Genomic DNA, 20,530 nt, shown 5'->3' with positions numbered 1-20,530 from the left:
CTACTAATAGAATACGCCTTGGACCATTGAGTCACCACAAATTGCAAACTGCTTTTACTAAATGAAATTGACTACATACACTTTTCTTTATCCTTTATTTGAGCAGATCATCCCATTTGCAATATTGTCCTCCTGCTAATGCTCGATAATACCTATCCCTACAATAGACAGGTCTTCCATCAGCAGCCTCAGCAGCTGCTGCTGCTAGATCATCATCAGTTATCACCTCCACTGGCAACTTAAGCAACTCCTCTTTTCTACAATATGCATTAAAATATTGCAATCACATTGTGGACAAACTCTGGAAGATAGTAAAGGATCTTTGTGTCTTCTCTTACCTTAGGTTGAGCTTTGTGTTAACCTTGGGAACGGTTGCTTTAATTTCTTCCATGGAAAAGGTAGTTCGAAGAAAATTCTCCACCGGTGTAGCAAATATAAATAGCATAACTCCTGTGACAAGCAATGCTCCTGTCCCAACTAGAGTTTGCTTCAGCAATTTAACGACTGGTTTAACCTGGAAACATGAAATATACGTCAATTATGCTGCAAGAAATCGAAACTAACATACTGCTCTTCTAGTCTGTATCCAAAATTGTTCTGAATTCAAGCAATGCTATGTTCTGTACCTTGTAAGAGCCCAACAATCTATCACGAGCTAGGATCTGCAAATAAACTCAGTTTTCAGATTATAGCCTGAAATAAGTATGTCACTGAGTAGTAGTAATACTTATTAGCACATTTCAGCTACGCTTTATTCTATATCCTTCATATTCACTATTAGTGAACAAACCTTTTTCTGTTTAATGCTTCATCAGGAAGTGTCTCTTACAATTTTGAGAGGCAATTACAGTTGCTAACCTATTAGTCATTCGAATTTACCAATGCCCCCAACCTTTTTTTTCTCTTAAAAGGCCAGTAGTTGATAAAATTTTATCCTTGTGCCTACCTGACAAATCCTGCTGTAAGTAAAATCATCAATTTGTCGGTTTCAATGTATATAGCGCACTGACTCTATAGCCTTTGATACGATTTTCACAAGTGATGTCTTCGAGGATACTTTTGTTCCGTTCTTAGGTACAGTAAGAATGTGTAAAAGAGGCTAACCTCGGGCGGCTTGACCCACATCTGTCCGTCATACCATCCACTTTCTTCATAAGGGATGACCGCTGATAGAAGTCTATCACCAACATAACTCCAACCCTGCATTGTTATTCAATTATCGTAATTGCAACAGTTATTTAACGGTGAAGGTGCTGCAGCCATATCCCAGTCATTTAATCATAAGGTATAGTTAGTGTGAATGACAAACAGATTACATTCAGTTGAAAACCTCATTATGTTGTGCACTTGGTAACTATACAAACACCATGCATGAAGTCTACACAGAATAGTAAATTCGTTTTGAAATCTCTGTCTGCCTCACCATCATCCCCCGTTCACCAGTACTGAAGTGATTGTGACATGAAAAACAAAAAGAGTAGTAGAACGCACCAAATAAATCCTCAAGACGATCAAAGACACAATGAAGAGCGTTCCTGTTCCAGCAGCTAGTATAAATCTTAGAGGCTCCTGCAAGATTTTGACAGTTGATGCAAGTCAGAGGAACTTTTATTATCCACTTTATAAATGTTTTTGTTTGTGTGCAGCTGGCAGGTATCCTTGTCCATACATCAAAATATCTTTTGTGTTTACTTGATTTGATACCCTATTACATGCACATATTTTATCTTCCTTACTCTAGAAGGATTAAAGCTTGCAGCCGCAATTGGCCCTCCAAGAACTGTAAACACTGCCAACCAAAGACCTCCCAGGCGAAGGAAGAACGACCCCGGACCCAGTTCCCCCCAAGAGTACAATACTCCATCCTTCAGAGATGAGTACTCATTCACCTATCACACAGCAAAGTCAAGGTTAGCAAACTTAGCTCAGAAGAAATGAAATGAGCTTTACTGAAACAATAATGCTAACTAATAATTAATTTTAATCCCATCCCATGACCTTATCCAACTCACTAGCTAGATTCGGCCATAAAATTCATGAACTAACATTATACCCTGCTACATCTGTTGATTTTGAAGATCATCTAAATAAAACACTCATTGCTATCATTGGGCAGTTTACACCTACCGGTCTCTGCTCAAAAGGGACCTCAATTTCCAACCCAGGATCCCAGCTACGTCCTGAAGAACCGCTTGTTTCTCCATCCATCTCATCTTTGATGGCCTTAGCCTTGATTGAAATCCGATGAGGAAATTTTGAAGCTTTGTGATTATGGATGATCAACGAGCCATAGCTGCTGCCCGGTCTGGCTTGTCTTGTACTTGGAATTAATGAACAGTAGAGATTTAGTCTAATCATTATTGGCTGAGTGTAAGCTATCACCAGCGCTGCAGAACAGTGTTTGGTTTTAAATCCCAGTTAATTTTCTACTTGGAGGAGGAGGAAGAAGAATAAGCTATTATGGTCACTGATTTACGTGGAGGAGGAGAACAAGAAATAAAAGTCTGTATTTTCCAGATTTTCAAAGATGAGTGAAAGACCCTATGTGGCCCTAGCCAACCTCTTTGTTATGTGGACAAGCTTCTTGTCCACGTGGGCTTCTTGGGTACCGTCCATCTCATGCGGTTAACACCCATGGGACTTGGATTATCCGAACCAAATGCATTTATATTTTTGTGGTCTCTAGAAACGCCAAGGGAGCAACGTGGCTGCGGCTCCCTTGCACGCAAATTCGTATTTGTTTCTGTTGCCTGCACGCAGTGAGAACAAGCATGACCAATTTGGCAAAACGACGGCACATCCACCATCAGTATCATCAGCCTGGCCAAATCAAGCGGGAGTTTTAAAAATTTGTATATTTTTCACTGTCTATGTGGGCTTATAATTATTTATTTATCATGAAAGGATTTTGTTTTCTGTCTTTATTTTTAGTGGTCAAAATTAAGAGAGTATGGGTATCAAGGAATTTGAAAGGGGTTGAATGAGGAGATCTTAATGTTGACCACTTAGAAGACAATGAAATACTAATTAGATAGAACATCCTTGGATGATTAAGATTCTCAATACATTAATGTTCGGATTATTTGAGAGAGTGAAAAACAAAAGAAATAAAAAAAAATTAAAAATGAAAAACAGTTATTTTAATTAAGGAAAGAAATTGGAAAGTAAAATTCTTTTCATAAAAGAAAAGAGTGTGGCAAGTGAAAATAAATGAAGAGAAAAATTTGTGAGTAATTTAATTGATATAATAAATTTTATTATTATTTTTAGTATCATATGAATAATTTCTATAATTTTTTAATTTGTTACTATTATTATTATTATTATTTTATTCTTAATATCTTTGTTTTTATTATTACTATTTTATTAATGAATTACATCTTGTTTTGAATTATATATATATATATATATATATATATATATATTAATGTTAGATTAATTACATTTAAATTTCATCACACGTCTTAATTAATTGTCATAGGAAAAATTAAAAATATAAAAAATTTAACCTTATTTTTTTGTTTATATAATTTTTTTTATTCTTTGAAATTCATTTTTCTTCTTGTTAGAATACTTCAACTGATGGGATATATTTAGTACTTTGATCATTAAGTTAGTTCAGATTCGATCGATTAAGTAATTAATGTTGTAATAAATATATCATATAAAAGTCTTAATAATCATATCTTTAATCTTATCAACATTGATTGATTTTCTCCTAACACAGACAATCGATTTGGGATAGTTTGACACCTTACTACCAACACTAATGTTACTATCTAACACTTCTCTAGAACTCGTGTTTAAACTGCTACAAGACATATCCTTAGACTTATAAGTGACTTTTGAAGGAATGAACTCCTCACAGAGATGGTGACTTTAGAGCAATTTTTTGGAACTTGATGATGAATTAGGTCAAGTAAAACATCTATTTTATAACAATTTTTGTAACACTTCTCCTCCCTACCCTTTCCCTTCAACTAGCAAATCTTTCCAAATTTAAGGGTTAAAGGTCGCGATTATTTTCTTTCCAAGCAACGCATCATCTCATGTACAACATGTCAATCATGCCCCTACACCTCCTTCACCACGTTAATCTTGATACTTAACCATTACAACTTCTTCGTCGTTATGCTTCTCAAGGTCGATGGACTACTATACCTATAAGGTTACAATCAAATATACAATTTTTCTTGCAAAACTCTGCAGGACGACTATCAAATATGGATATTATGGCTGATAAGTTAGAAGTTGAGGGCAACTACTATTATTTTTCAGGAGTTCTTTAAATGTCTTAAACATGTCATAAAAAGACTAGGGAGTTGGTGTAATGTATATGGTTGAGTACCCTTAAACCACATTAATATTGGTTTTGGCCTTAGACCATTTTGTGCAAATTACAATTGAATATGTCCTAAGTACCTATACCTAAACATATATAGTCTGTATGGTATGTAACTACCACCAAGCAACATAATTGATTACTTATTGATCTACTAGAACTAATGACATATCAAGTATCTTGTAGTTGTTATAAAAAATGATCAAATATTTGTTTTAATAAGATAAATGGGCCATTAGACCTATGCCCAGAACCATCTAGGTAAAACCCACAAACATCATAAGTAATATTATTAATAGCACCACAATTGAGATATTTTTATTTATGTTCTTATCAATTATATATTTAATACTTTATGAAAGACTATCTTAAATATCAAAGTGTTATAATCTTGTTCATCTTAGAATGAGTATTAAGAAAGACAACGAATTCTTTAAAAATCAAAAGTTAAAGTTACTGTAGAATTATTGAAAACTTTTATAATATACATATGTAATTACGTAAAAACCAAACCATGTAATTATATGTAATAATAAAATCATATAATCATAAAAATGTCTTAATGTGAATATGTTGATGTTGAGTTATGACATCATTACTCACATCGTAAAAAAAATTGTCATAAATATATATATATATATATATATATATATATATATATATATATATTCAACTTTGATAGCTATTTTTTTATTATATTTAAGGTGGATAAAGTTCTAATTAAAATTAAAAAAAAAAACCACCAAGGCACTACTTTTACTATTAGCGACAACCTCTCCATTAATGAAAAATCAACTTGTACAAAACCATATCTTTAACCATGTTTCGGTTTCTTCGCCAAGAAAATAAAATGTGAATTTTTGTTATTCGGTGTAAAGTAGTAGATAAGTCGAATTCAATTTAGTTTATTAATTATTTTATTTACATGTCGAAAACATAAGATAAGATGGAAATTTACTATATAAAAATATCTTTAATTTAAGTAGTACCAAATTCTGTCTTAATTTAATGCGAACACCGTAATATAAATATAAAATCAATTAAAAATAAATGTAATCATCCTTACTACCTTACTTATCTTCTAACGATAGTCGAAGAAAAAACAACACACAGTAGAACCGCAACTTATAATTTGAAATCTGATGGAGAAGACTTGTTATTAATGTTACAGTAATTTTGTTTAGGAAGATTTTTTCTGACATACATAAATTTTTTTACATTCATGTAATATTATTATTTTTTTAATATAAAAGTTTATATTTTTATATATTTTATTTTTATATTATATGTTAAATGAATATAAAAAGTAAGATATAGTACCATTGATTTTTCCATATTTATTACTAAAGTGATTGACATTTAGATTCGGTTAAAATGCTAAATGGTTTTTAAGGCAATTCACGTTCCAACAGTAAAATAAACTCAATAATATTTGTGCAGTATGTGAAGCGAATCAATGCCAGGGACAAACACGCCAATAACTCCACATGACACAATTTGTAAGAGTCAATATTGTAACATTTTTATAACAAGACGACAAAGGAATCAATGCATAGGTGAGGGATTTCTTGCAGTTGGTATTCCGAATGAGGGATGAAAAAAATCCTAAAAATGTTTTAGAAATTTAGAAATTTAATATGAAAGTTTAATATTGAATAAAAATAATAGATATAAATGTACAAATAAAAAAAGTATATATTTACTATTTTAAAAGTTTAGGTTGACAATAATTTCCTAATCTCTTACATCAATTTGTTTACCATATCAAATCTTTATTATGTTTCTTTTAAAAAAAAAAATCTCATAAAGCAAAAACTGTGGAGTGGAAGGATAAATTATCCATTTAAAAAGAATAAACCGTTAATGTATAAAACAAGAAATAATTATTAAAAGAGCGTTGTAAACCGATGTCTTAGAAGATGTTATAAACTCTTTATTTATTTCCTTTAAGTATAAACTTCGTCATTAAAGAAATTAGTAAAACATATTTACACAATCATTAAACTCTTTCTTTATTTGTAAGAAAATATAAGCCTTACTAAAGAGGTTGCTAAATAATATTTGTATATAGTTAAAATAAAATCAGTTTTGTTAACTAATAAAATGATTAAGCTTTATAAATATATTTGGCAACATTTTTACATTCATGTTTAACTTGAATAAAAAATAATTTCTAGATTATTTTGTCTTATTTGAAAAATATTTATTTTGTTATTCTTAGAAAGAATAACGTATATTGTTATTTTATTTATAATTGATGCTATACTTTTATTGTTGTTATATGTTGAATTTACTGTGAGGTTTATTAATTAAATATTTATTTATTATCAGATTCACCACTGTACAGTTAATAGTAAATACATATTTGAAATAGAATTCAAACCTGTCATTATCAGTACTAATAAAAAAAACTTATTTAAATACCTTTATTGTTCAGTGTGTTAACTTTTTGCCTTTTATACACATAATCAGATTTGGTATTATTTATACTAATCAAGGAAGGAAGAATGGGTAAAAATCTGTCCATAATTTTTTTTAATCGAATAAGTGCTTCTATTAATCAATTAACTAAAATTAAATAATTTAATATTAAATTCATCAGTATAAAAAACAAAATAATTCTAGAAAATAAATATTCGGAATTTTTAGTGCACGTCTTAAAGAGTTTTAGGTTTTGTTTTTTTAGGCTCACATGTCCGGCTATACATTAAACTTTAATTACCTATTTATTGAATGCATTATTAATTCATATTTGGTACTGAAGATTGGATTTAATGCAAATTCAAATCAATCAACAGTAGACATAAACAAGGTGCAGCAGCTGTAAATCCGTTAGGAAAAGGGTAGTTAGCAGCTGCAAGAAGCGCATGGTCAACTTGGGACTCGAATCTGTCAAGCGCTATATTGTTCAGAGTTGCTCTGCTCCTGGTAGTAAGTTAGCATTCGTTTTGCACTTCGAACAAAGTAAACCGTAGTAACGCTACGCACAATCCACATGAAAACCAAAACGGTTAAGGGAAATTGGAGATGGAATTGGAGGACGAACAGGCTCGGCTTGCCTTTCGTCTTCCTTATATGCATATTCTTCTTTCTCGCTGGATTCTTTGCTTCCAGTATTTTCTCTCACTATCAGGTTTTCCTTCACAACAATCCTAATCACGTTGTTTTCCTGTATTTTAAGCTCTTTTTTCTTCGATTTTTGTTTTATTTTTCTGGAAAGTATTCGAAATAAGAGATCACTGGAATTTAGGAACGTGAAGATGACGCGAGGCTGATGCCGAGAGCGAGAGCGAGGTTAACTGGAAAATCGACGGAGGAGGAGACGGAGTATAATTTGTTGAAAGCTGGAGAGTCCGGAGATGATTCCATTACATTGATTCCTTTTCAGGTGCGCGATTTTGCTTCTTCATGCTTCGCAATTTTTTGCTGAAATGTTCTTCTGCTAGGGTAGATAAAATCTGCTTTTCATCTGTTTGAAATAGAGCAATATCTTTTGATTAGTTTATTACGGTGAATTTACGTTAATATTTTGATTTCATAAACGTTTATGAGATGATCGCATCTCTGAAATTTATAATTTCAATTGTTGTATGAATGTGATAATGTTGGACATACGATTCTGTTGGAGGATTTACTTGAGCAATTGAGCTTCGAGTTTCAAATAAACGTGTCCTTGATTTGTGGTCCTTAGGTTTTGAGCTGGTACCCTCGCGCCCTGTATTTTCCTAATTTTGCGAGTGCACAACAATGTGAAAGCATAGTTAAAAAGGCAAGGGTAGGACTCAAGCCATCAACATTGGCGTTACGTAAGGGAGAAACGGAGGAGAATACAAAGGGAATCAGAACAAGGTAATGTGTAGTTAGTATGTGTCTGTGGAATACTTAACTGTCTGCCTTCATTATAAACTGCATAAAGTAGAATCTTAAACCTAGGATTACGATTTTATCACAAATTCTTCCACAAGGTTAACAAGCCTTGCAATGCTTATACCAAAAATCAAAAGAAAGAATTTAGTCCTGGAATTGCTAAGATAACAAAACTAAGATGCATGATTGGTTCCAATTGTGATTATGGTGAACCAGACAGATTTTCAAGTTCTGAGAAATTAGACGGAATCTGTTCGTTTCCTTTATATTTGCTCTCCTTCCTATTCCTTGCCTCTAACCAAGTTCAAGATATCAACGCAACTTGTTTTGGTTTCCTGAATCTTGACCTTTTATCTGCTTGAAGACAGAATAACTTAAAACCTCATTGTGGTTCTTAGATGATAAGTTTTATAAATTTATTGTGCTTTAAACTAAATTCCTTTAAAAGTATCCTCAAGTAATCCATAGGAGTTTCAATTAGTGAGACTTTTGGTAACATGCTGATATTTTATACGCCTCTCCGTGGTATAAATATAGTCTACTCAAGATAAATGATCTGGTCCATGGGAGAATTGGCGATTTTGGTTACGAGGACCTCTTCTCCTAAAATTCAAAGATGCACATTATGCAATATGAAGTCATATTGTGAGCTTATGTTATGTCTACATTCTTCTTTTAACAGCTATGGTGTTTTTATGAGTGCTTCCGAGGATGAAACGGGGACTTTATATGCCGTTGAGGAGAAAATTGCCCGAGCAACAAAACTTCCTAGATCTCACGGAGAGGTAACATCCCTACTCAATTTGCTGTCTCGCTATTTTGAAAATGCTCGTTTACCTGATTTACTAAATGAATTCTCTTATGGTTTTTACTTCAGTTAATCGATTGTTTGAACTTGTATCTGTAATACGAAGTAAAAACTGTTAATTTACAGAAGCTTTTCATTTCTAGTAAAACTAGTACCATCCATCAAATCTATTACTTCTCCAGAGCACTAATTATTAGGGAAGAGAAAAAGGCTTTTTGCACAAGTAACCAATCGAACCTTATTACTTGGTATCTGGATTTTCCTTCTTAAATAAGCCACTTTTTCCCTTTTGGTATCAATTTCTATATTTTCTGCAAAACCTGTTCTTTGTTTCAACTTTCTCTTTAATGGCTTTAGTCAAAGAAAATACATCAGGTACGTTACCAAATTGTTTCTTTAATAGGTGTACGCTGGTGCTTTGACGTAACCTTATTTAATCTTTGAATGCTCTAGAATAATGTTTCGTGAATGCTACATTGCTTGCCATACTTCTGCTTTATCATCTCCCCAACACAAAATGAATTGACATCGGGTACTTCTGTTGGCTCAAAATTCAGTTAATTGAAGTAAAGAAATGTTAAGACTTAATGTGGGAAATGAAGCAGAGTTGAGACTACTGAGGGAATTTATGGTGCTTAGTTGGATTGATACTTTCCCGTTTCAGTTTTTAGGGTGTTAGTTAGAATGGTGTTGAATGGAAGTTTTGCACTTTCCAAGAAAAGTAAGTGTTAGATTGGATTGAATTGAATTGGAAGTAGGTTCAACTGAATGGAATTAAATAACAAACACACTTCTAATAGATGGTTCGTCGTGTTGAAGTTGTAGAGGAGAGATAATGCTTTTCTATATACTTTTTTTTCTTTTGATAATCCAATCTTTGCAAAAAAAATTGTTTCTAAGTGTTCTTCTGAGAATGTATGATAATATTACTTATTATTATTTTATTTATACTCTTTTTCTTACTTAATTTTTAATTAGTTTATGTGTGTTATTATTTTGATGTAAAAATAAGTAAGGGCGAAATAAAAAGATTTAAAAATATTTTATTAAAATTAAGAAAATTTATTGTTTTTTATTTTTGGTGTCGTGGAATCTGTTAGCACCTTTTCTGCCTTCTTAACTGCCAAGTAGAGGGGAATTGAGAGAGGGCCGGGGGAGGCAGGGATCGCAGAGGCAGGACTACGTTGATGTATACTAACTATAATAGCGGTAAACAATGATCAACGTTCAACATAAGGTCAAATATTCACATTTTTCCTGTGATAATTTTAATATCCATCATCCTAATATCAAGATCATTTTGTTATCATAGCTCCAATCTGATGATCATATATTAAACTTAAAATATTTCTGGGATGGGCGAAGTGAAATTCAAAGAATCATTTTATAAATTTGTTCCTCACGGTTGGCTGCAAACTTTTTTGTTTGATGCCTGAGGTTTGATTTCGTACATTGGTACAAAAGGAATCTCCCGTAGTTCAACGACACATTTGTGTTGTTGCCACTGAAAAGCCGAGCTGCAGAGTTTTTTATTCTTTCCTTCTCTGTCAAAGTAATAGTCCTCATGTTGCTAGTGAATTTGAACTGAATTTTCTATGTTGTCTTCTGTGAAATAAAATAATAGGGTCACGATGCTGAGAAATAATGCCACCAACTATGGTTTTTTCTTTTAAATTTGTAATATTCAATTTTTCATCTGATTGGGTAAAATCGAAGTTTTTAACTAGGCTTAAAGTATAGTTTAGAGGTGTTGGCATGTTGCCTTGGCCTTTAATCAGCCATAATAAATAGTAACTAAAAGAAAGGGGAAAAAATTAAACACCTTTAAAATCAATGTTCATGTACATTTAGCCAATAAATATTGACTTTCCTCGCCTTTGATTTTGTTGAATTTGTAAATGTTTCATTTTTTGGGTGATTCTAAATTATCTGAGCAATAATGATGTTTCAGGCATTTAATATCCTACGCTATGAGGTTGGACAGAAATACAATTCTCATTATGATGCATTTGATTATGCTGAATATGGCCCACAAAAGAGCCGACGGGTACGTCTAAAGTAAAACTCGTACATTCTCATTTTTAAGCTGCTGTGAATTTTTAGGATGGTTGTTGGCCTACCAGTACTAGCACCGACAACCATGGCACATGGTTTGTCATTTTATCAAAGTTTAGTATTAATATTAATGCTTGTGTTAAATTTAAAATTTATAAACAATGGCAATAAAAAATAAAGATGTACAGAGAATAGAGAGGATGAAAGTATGTAAAGTGAACCGAGAACTTATAGCGGAGAGAAAAATTTGTGGATGTCATGTCATTCATATAAATAATATTTATAGAAGTGAAAGGATGAGTGTCTTATAATGTAAGCCTTATTTTGTTTTTTTTCCCTCTATTTTTCAAATACAATATTATCTTATTCTTTTTTAGCATGAGAGGTCTTTATCCCTTTTCCTTTCTTAGAACATGTCTATGTCGTGACACCTATTTTTCAACATCATTTTGGGGATTTGGAAAACAAAATGAAATCTTATACATATACACCCAGTAATGTTCTTTTTTTTGAAATTTTCGTTATTTCTTTTAAACTATGACAAGTTTTAAAATTGGACAAGACTCATGTTGTTTGATAGGTAATTTTTAGAGCTGTTTCTTAATAAAAATACACCAATAATAACAGTTCACTAAAATATAGCATGTTTTTTTTTTTAAAAAAAAAACATCAAGTATTTTTAGAACTCCACCTATGTTGAGGAAAAGAAAGTGATAGATGGAAAGCTTTTTCACCTTAAAATGAATATTAATTTCTTAAATAGAGGAGTCTAATACTTTAGGTTACTCGGAAAAACATCCCCTCTCGGGTATGTATACCTGCATTCATATTAAAATAATATAATCTTAAAAAAATTATAAAGATAAAAGTTGATAAATTATAAGATTATTTTTTAGTTGATGATTTATACGATGTGACATTATATTGTTATGTATATTATGAAATACTAAAATTATTTAGTTCAAATAGAATAAAAAGATTGAATTGATATAGATGATCTTATTGGTGCGAAGTTGGACGGATCTAGTATATGGATCTACATTGAGATTTCTTATTGTTGTATTTGGATCTGTTTAGTTCCATGGCCTCTCTCAACATTATCCTCTAGCCGTGTTGAGATTTCTTACATAACATTTATATCTACCGTAGTTCCAGAGCTTGCATACCTTTTACAAAAATAACGCGAGGCTGTCTTGATAAATATGCTGTTGTAATTAATTATTTTAGTATGTTTGAGTTCAATTCAATATTATATTTTTTATAATTAAAATATGAAAGTATCAATCGAGTAAAAGAAATCGATATTGGAGTTACTATATGTACAACAATTTTTCTTTTTAAAAAGGTGTGGAAACAATTAATGATGTATCCTATTCAAACCCCTTGGGGCTGTCCCCAATTCTATTTTCAGGATACCTGATCAACTCAAATTGCATATACTTATCGCCATCTCATTTTGACATCAAATTGTTTTTTTATCTCTTAAACTTACAGATTTTTGTTTAATAAGTTCGACTTTAACTAAGTTCCACGCAGGTAGCTTCTTTTTTGCTGTATTTGACTGATGTTCCAGAAGGCGGGGAGACCATGTTTCCGTTTGAGGTGAAATCAAGTTTGTCGTTACTTTAATCACACACATCCCATTTACTAATCTACTTAGGAGGTAATTAGCGTATTATTATTCTGCAGAACGGATTCAACATGGACGGTAACTATAATTTCGAGGACTGTATTGGTTTAAAAGTAAAGCCACGCAAAGGAGATGGGCTTCTATTTTATTCACTATTACCTAATGGTACAATCGATCAGGTTAGTGTTTTCTTTTTCCTGATAACGTTGTCATCATTTTAAACATGTTTAGCAAGGCTGAAAAGGGGGTGTGGGGTTACGAAATGGGTGTTAAAATCACAAACCCTAAACCCTAATGGATAATAGTTTTTTAAGGTGCCTGTTTTTTTTTTTTTTTTAAAGCTTCTAAATGAAGCAAATATTTAAACTTTTATTCTTCAAATTGAAATTTATGGTCTTTTGATAATTTATTCGGTATTTTTGAAGATGAACTTCTTATTTGCACAGAAACAAATAGAGAATACACACCTTATACTTCAAAGAGTTGTGTGGAAAAGAAAACAGCTCTAAAATGTATTATTTCTTTCTCGTACAGAAACAGATAGAGAATACATACTTTATACTTTAATGTGTCCGTCGTATAGAAAAAAAGAGGCTCCTAAATGAATGTTCTTGGAAGTTTCACAAACTCGTAAATAGATAATACAAACCTTAAATTTCAAAGTTCTTGTGATGTCGAAAAGGGGAACAAAGGTCCAAAGTACTGTTGGAAGTGTGTACCTCTCGAGAAGGAGAAAGAAGCACAAGGGTAAGACGAGGTATAACAAACTAAAGTCTACGGAGCTTCGAAATTTGAAGGGAAGAAAGTCAACACTTGACTTGCAAAGACCCTTTTTTAGGAGGATTGTGTAAGGAAGGACTCAATAATAGAACCTATTAAATTAAGATCACTGGTTTTTGTTGTTAATTAATAAAATGACATTAATCATGTGCATAACGAGGATAAAACTAGACTTTACATGAATGAATTAGATTTTACAGGCTTTATCATGGGCTTTCTGTGTATACTTTGGCAGACATCACTCCACGGAAGCTGTCCCGTCATAAAAGGAGAGAAGTGGGTGGCAACAAAGTGGATAAGGGATCAAATACAAGACGATTAAATGAATGCTACCTGCAATTGATTCTCAAACTCCACCGGTAGCAATATTTACGTCAACAGCAATTTAGATTTTGTTCTAAAATATGTTTATAGCTTTGATGACGACTAATCCAGGACAAAATTTAATGAGAATTGTGAAGATTTGGACAATGCACATGATATAGCATGCGTGATTCATAGTCAATAAACATAAAGGACGTAATCCAGAAGTCAATTGCTAAAAAATATCCCGAAATTAAAAGCTATAACTTTACACCTTTGCATATCACAAATGAAAATATGTGAGGAAAGCTTTCTTTCAACAATACTATCTTTTTTAACACTTTTGATTATGACTGAAATTTATTAAATAAAATGCAAAATCAAAGATAAACAGATTTTCAATTAAACCAATGATTTTCTCTGAAGAGGAATAAATTACGTAGAAATGAGCATTATTTCACTAAATAACAAGACTTAATATATAAAAATAAGACCCATATTCGAAAAAAAAAAATGTAAGCATTTCTATCATCTGAAATGAAGTAATTATTCGGCTATGATAACAGGCCTACTTTGTTATGATTCAGAGCGAAAAAAAATTAAAAGTTGTTATTTTAAAGAAACTACTATTTCTAACTTAAACAACACTTAGCCATTAGTACCTTTGTTTACGTAACTTTTCCACACATAGTTTATGATTAATTAGTTTTTTCTAAGGCAAAATGACAGAAAAACAGAGAGGTCCTATATATAGCAGAAAAACAAGTAAACTAAATTGTTACCGGCTTAATTGTCTTTGATCAAATTGATGAAATCACATCACAGCTTCAAATGTTTTGACTGTGACTTGATATAAACCTTCTTTCTTAACGTGCTAGTCAGTGTCATGGTTTATGCTAAGAAACGTTGAATAAACTAACCCAGCTCATAACATGACTACTTTGATATGATAACATAACCAAACCATAATTCAATTTTCACCTTGTGATCTTTAAGGTGCTCTTCTGGAGAAGCTCGCATTCATCAAGAGATACAGATTCTGAAAGCAATTTCCAAAGCTTGTGCAATTCAATATATCCTCCGTAAGCAAACCCAAGCAGCAAAGTATGCAAGCTACAATATATCACTGAGAATTAGAAATCCGTTGGTCCAGAGTAACTTAAAATGCTGACATACTCAAGGAGAATTAAACTACAAAGTTTCATTGTTTAGTCTCTCCCTATCCTTACAGAAAGAATCCCAATGTCAGTTCAGTTCAGTACTCACTAGTAGTCGATGTTTGTATCCTTTTTGAAATTTATTACCCGCCTGAATTGGCATCGTCTAAGTTCTTCATCTCTTTACTCCTTCCTCATTGCATTCAATAAAAGAGTCTGTCATCCACCACTACCAAAGCCTGCCAAAGGGGCATATATTCACTGCTTATGCCAGTTGTTATACGGTTGCTTACCCCATTGCTTTAGGGCATGCATGCAACCAGCTGCTAGCAATAACCCACACACACCAAATGCCATTAATGCCGCATTTCCTACATTCCGATAATATCCACCCTGCAAACATAAAGAGGAAGTCAACATATATACAACAGCACATACACACATGAACCAGTTGAAACACCCGATGTCTTTCACCAAATCATTTGCCATGCTACAAACGTAACGAGAAAGTCAACATATATGACAGCAAATACACACATAACCCAGTTTAAACGTATAATAAATACACAAATCATTCAAAATAAGCTAATGCATTGATCAAACATTTAAATGTAGTGAATTACCTCATCACCATCTTCTTTTCAAGGATACCAAATACCAAACATGCATCGTCAATCATTTATTGCTTGTTGATTATATTTAATGAAATTACAGAATATTTATAACTAAAATAAAAACTCAACTAAGGCATAATACCTCCTTACGATTACCATAGTCACTCCCTCAAAATATTACACCTAAAGTATTGTATTTCAATAAGTTAACCCTCCTTCACGAGTGATTCAAATCAAACACACACAGTCCACTTACTTGGCTAATCAACAAGTTGTGGCAATCAAGAAGTTCGACCCAAACTCAAAAGAAAACAAAAATGTATATTTTCAAAGCTTCAGAAAAAAAATGTAGGCACAATTAGGAATTTAAGCTAACTTGTGTCTACTACTGTAGAAATGACTGTGTAGGAATACTATGCCACCCTCCACGATTGTATGATTGTATATTCAAAACCTCATAAAAAATTAGCGTGTCTTTTCAGTAAATGTTTATAAAAAAATGTCTACTATTTTCATAACTCCTGTCCACTTTAAGTTACAAAAATGTCATCATATTTCCATTTTGTTTTCTGTTTTCAAATATTTCTAAAGAAAACAGTGAATATGTCTTGTTTACTGTTTTCACTATTTTCTACACAAATCTATAAAAATAGAAAAGGAAGTAAAATCAATGAGATATTTTTTAAAATAATAGAGGAATAGAAAATAAAAACAGAACATTTTTCCAAACGAAGTAGCCTCATGGTTTATTGAACTCGTGTTAATAATGCTCAATTGGTTAAAATTACATGCTTCCTAAAACTTTAGATAACACTATGCACAAATACATACCTGCACCACAGAAAGCAGAATCGCTCCATTTGCAGGGGCAAAAGAGAAGCCCATCATCCCTCCACGCAATTCATTAGGAACATACCTGCAAAAAAAGTAGATAAAACTAAAAAATCCAATTCTGAGCAAATGAAAAAGTACAAATATAGTTAAAGAGATTACATGGTCCTCAATCTAGCAAGTGATGGTAAAACAAACCCAACACATGCATGAAACAAGCAAAATAGCGTCACCAGAACCCCAATTTCCTGCACATGAGAGTGGGCTCAGGATTTCTAGCTCAGAAATCTGACAAAAATGCATTTGATACTTTCTAAATATATAAGTAACTGCACCTGATAGTCATAAGCCACAATAGACAGGAGAAGAGCCAGTATAATGTAAGCGAAAACTAGGCAGTCCTCAGTTCTAAGCGATGAAGGTCCACTAGTGAGACACGGAAATGCAGTGCTTCCTATCATTCTTGAGCCCAGAAAGCATGGATATATCAAGCCTAGTTGCACTTCTCGCCCATCAGCCTAAAACCAATGTCATAAAGTCTTACATACACACACACACACACACATAAACCAAAAGCATCCTATGACTTAGACTGATAAAATAGCAGGTTCAATTTCTTAAGCCTCTTGTCATAATGAGCCAATCAACAGAAGAGATTTTCCCACAATAATGGGAAGAGAAGCAAAATTACTTGTAAATCTGTTCAGTTAAGCCCAGTTCTAGATTCATTAATACAAAGAAGCCATAAGAAGAAAAGAAAGCCCATAAAACATCCATAAATGCAATACTGTCTTAGCATTTTAAATATACTCTACATATATTCATGCCTCAGTATATCACAAAATATGCTCTAAAATTTGATATCATACCACCACTGTAGGCGCCCAAATGATCCAAAAAATTCCTATAGAGAAGTGAAGGCAAGCTTGTGCCCACGCCAACAACCATATCCTTTTATCTGTGGATTATAAAAGTACAATCAGTATATAATCAGTAGACGACTTAATCTATTCATTAAATTGTTGTATACGATAGTGTTTCCTAGTGCCATCTCTTTTCTGCATCTAACCAGCTAAAGTATCATTATACATCGTAGCGTACAGATTCACTCTGTAATGCATAGCTCAGGCAGAATACAGCTTGAGAGTGAAACTAAAATAAAAACAAGATTAAACCATTGGCATGGCAAATTATATACAAAAATATTACAAGGAGATCGGTTAGTCATCAGAAACTTAGCAACTTTTAAAAATAAAAATAGCCCCTTAATATAAGCATCCATGACTTTCATTATAGATCTCCATGTTGCAGAGAAGTCAAATCTCAAAGCATGAGATCCAAGTTTAGTGGAATTGAGCCCCTGCATGCGTATTTCCTCGTATTTTTAGCAAGATTCCTATTGCAGCTTCTCTTACAAGTTGCAACAATAATTGAATAAAAGTGGATTATTTATTTTGAATAAAAATTTCAGAATGCAAAAACAATCCTAGAAAAGAAATTAAATAAGTATTGATCAAAGCAAGGGAAGGGAGCAGCCATGAAAGCAAGGAAAACAAGCATGAAAAGCAAAATTTTGATATATGCGCAGAAAATTAAAGGAAAGAAAGAAAATCTTATAAATAGCTCCTCTTAAACACTAACTCGTAGTATGCACATATTCTGAAGACAAAATAGCAGCTATTATTTTATAGGAACATAAATAAAAGGGATGAGCTTCCTTGGTAATTTCCAGAAACTTTACTAAGTTATCAGATTGCTAAACAAAATGTTGAGTACGGCATTCTTAAGAGCATTGAACTGTTTTATATAAAAAGAAAAGCAAAATATTTGTTCATAAAATAATAAAGAAAAAAAAAAACAACAAAAAAAGCAACTTACCACCTAAAATGTAGGCATAGAAGGAGCGACTGTACTCCTTAAGAGATGCTGTTCCAGAAGTTTCTGTCCATCCTCTGGTGATAAAAGTGAAGCATGTGGCAGCAAAAAAAATAACAACAAATGAAGGAGCAGTGTTTTTTTCCGTATTATTACCAATAAGCCAATTTGCAAACATTTGGCTGGCAATGAAACTTGAAGACTCAAAGAAAGACATTAACCAATATGTATCATTAAGCGAATCAAGTCTGTGCCCTTGCTGCAAACAAAAACACAATATTCCAAACTGATGTTAAACTCTATATATTTTAAGCAACCCTATGTCCTTTTCCTTAGAAGCTGTGTACTTTCCACGTAAAGTGATTTTCCATGTAAAGATGAAAAGAAAAATAGAATGGATCGAGTTATTTAACCAGGAAGAAGTAAGCTCCTACTTTGCCATTTTTCCAGTGACAAAGTTATGGATGCTTAGACTGAAATCTGTGCCTATCTGGAAATCGAGATAAAAAGGATAACATTAACCGATTACCTTTTCATGTTGAGTGACCATCCAATTCTCAAAACTGAGTGAAAATATTGTATTGGCCAGAGAGAGACATATGCTACTCATGAATACACTTGGCTGCTCTGAAATCCTCTTCCATACGCCAAAAATGAAGTGTAGAATGCAAAAGATTAAACTAGCTTTCTTGTGACCTCTACATCAAAATTAAAGAGTGGGTTAGAATAATCTTCTGACAAATCGTCATAAATTTGTACAAAGAAATGTATAAATTTCTTGAATATGCACGATTTAGCATTAATGCTTCTGAATTAACCAAGATGCCTTCATATATTGACATCTAACATAGCAAACCCTGGGTTGAAATCATACATAGAACGATGTCATGAAAAAAATGACAAACATTGAAAAAGTGCTAACAATTCACATGAACACGAGATTGACATCGGAATATTGATCATATTCTTCCTCAACAATTGGAAATGTAAATGTCTAGAAAAAACGCGTTTAAAAAAATACTCCTAATATCATCTCAAGAGCCACTAATCAACAGAAAACACTTAAGTAAATTAGACATCAACAATCACTCACAGTGACAGTAAGTCTTCCACACGGAAGGAATTCCATGTTATATTTTGGATGAAGTCCATTGTCATAATTAAAATAATTAAACAACCAAATCATCTTTACTGAAACAGACACCATGATATGACGGTACTTAAGCAACACAATTGCAAAGGCTGACTTTAAACACTAAACTCAACTTTTAATTACTTAAACATAATTATTAATATTAATTGATCAGTAACGTCAACGACTAAAAACTAGAGCCTCACATCATATCCGAAAACACGCCAAGGAAAGGAGCAGCGAAGAGAGCTGTTGTATATCCGTAACACAGAGACTTAACCATAGTTTCCCTGCCGATTCCATACGAAGCAAATTCATACTCCCCGAACACTGACCATAGACCTTCCATTACTGAGAAGAGAAACGAAACCGTCAAACGCACTTGCACATTACAGATCTAAATCTCAATTGAGTAACTAATTAATACAGGTGAGTTTCGGAATTTTGATTCAGAAACAGAACAGATGATTAAAAAAATAAGAAAAATATAAATCAATTTTCGAAACAAAAATAACATAGAAATGGATGTTCGGCTTAGCTACAGCTAATAAGATATTTTGTTTTTCTTTAGGTTTCAATTCTTACTCCATAAACAAAAAGAACTCTAAAGTCTCGAAAGCTGATCCCGCACATTGTCAAAGAAACCGAGCAATCCTACAATGAATAAGAAAATGTAGTGAAAGTAACCTGATGCGAGAGAATAGACGAAGAGGAAATTCCGCTGGAAACGGAGAAACGAGTGAGAGGTTCCATGGTCGAAGATTGTGGAGGTTCTGTTAAGGTTAGAGACGTGAGGGAAAAGAAAGATCGAGAAGCAGCAACAAACGAAGATGAAGATGTATACGGATGGATTCAGTTCCCAAACGGAGCTCTCAATGACCACTCCCATCGGCTTTCTATAATCTCGGTATGAAGACGCAAGAAAGGAGAATGCAAGAAAAATCACGTTCCCTTGGAATCTGAGGCAAACCCTAGGTCGCGGTTCGAGAACGGGAAGAGATGGAGAGTGAGACTGAGGGAGACGATGGATTTGATCGACGACGGGTGGTTATTCGATTAGTGAAACTTATACCGCGGATGGAGTTAACAGAAATCGAAGCGCATTCCTTACGTCTGATTACATTTTGTCTATGTGG

The 20,530-nt window shown here is 32.8% G+C and overlaps 3 protein-coding genes across 7 annotated transcripts; 1 reads left to right on the top strand and 2 right to left on the bottom strand.

The window, feature by feature from the left end:
* Window positions 1-31: 31 nt before the first annotated feature.
* Window positions 32-2,511, bottom strand: LOC106777676 (uncharacterized protein ycf36). Its single transcript, XM_014665366.2, has 7 exons — window positions 2,128-2,511; window positions 1,737-1,889; window positions 1,492-1,569; window positions 1,105-1,200; window positions 627-662; window positions 339-514; window positions 32-257 (listed from the first exon to the last, which is right to left on the bottom strand). Exons 1-7 carry the CDS (start codon window positions 2,356-2,358, stop codon window positions 95-97), a joined length of 933 nt encoding a protein of 310 aa, XP_014520852.1. The 5' UTR covers window positions 2,359-2,511; the 3' UTR covers window positions 32-94.
* Window positions 2,512-7,096: 4,585 nt separating this feature from the next.
* On the top strand, window positions 7,097-14,916 carry LOC106776947 (probable prolyl 4-hydroxylase 9). Of its 5 annotated transcripts, none has more exons than XR_002666050.1 (9): window positions 7,098-7,475; window positions 7,593-7,730; window positions 8,034-8,191; window positions 8,892-8,994; window positions 10,969-11,064; window positions 12,609-12,674; window positions 12,762-12,881; window positions 13,683-13,841; window positions 14,782-14,916. XR_002666050.1 is itself a non-coding variant. In XM_022775992.1 (9 exons), exons 1-8 carry the CDS (start codon window positions 7,338-7,340, stop codon window positions 13,802-13,804), a joined length of 906 nt encoding a protein of 301 aa, XP_022631713.1. In that variant the 5' UTR covers window positions 7,101-7,337; the 3' UTR covers window positions 13,805-13,841; window positions 14,782-14,916. The 5 variants fall into 5 exon arrangements, 4 of the variants coding, with proteins under 4 accessions (XP_022631712.1, XP_022631714.1, XP_022631713.1 ...); XM_022775992.1 differs by having other exon boundaries at window positions 7,101-7,475; window positions 13,718-13,841; XM_022775991.1 differs by lacking the exon at window positions 13,683-13,841 and having other exon boundaries at window positions 7,097-7,475; window positions 14,782-14,910.
* On the bottom strand, window positions 14,434-20,506 carry LOC106778083 (molybdate-anion transporter). Its single transcript, XM_014665981.2, has 10 exons — window positions 20,082-20,506; window positions 19,601-19,745; window positions 18,792-18,960; window positions 18,266-18,521; window positions 17,257-17,345; window positions 16,723-16,905; window positions 16,550-16,635; window positions 16,388-16,472; window positions 15,052-15,335; window positions 14,434-14,898 (listed from the first exon to the last, which is right to left on the bottom strand). Exons 1-9 carry the CDS (start codon window positions 20,281-20,283, stop codon window positions 15,201-15,203), a joined length of 1,350 nt encoding a protein of 449 aa, XP_014521467.1. The 5' UTR covers window positions 20,284-20,506; the 3' UTR covers window positions 14,434-14,898; window positions 15,052-15,200.
* Window positions 20,507-20,530: the final 24 nt, after the last annotated feature.

This window comes from Vigna radiata, chromosome 11, assembly GCF_000741045.1.
Source record: "Vigna radiata var. radiata cultivar VC1973A chromosome 11, Vradiata_ver6, whole genome shotgun sequence".
In the NCBI taxonomy this organism is placed as follows: domain Eukaryota; kingdom Viridiplantae; phylum Streptophyta; class Magnoliopsida; order Fabales; family Fabaceae; genus Vigna; species Vigna radiata.
This window is presented reverse-complemented; position numbering and strand designations above follow the sequence as displayed.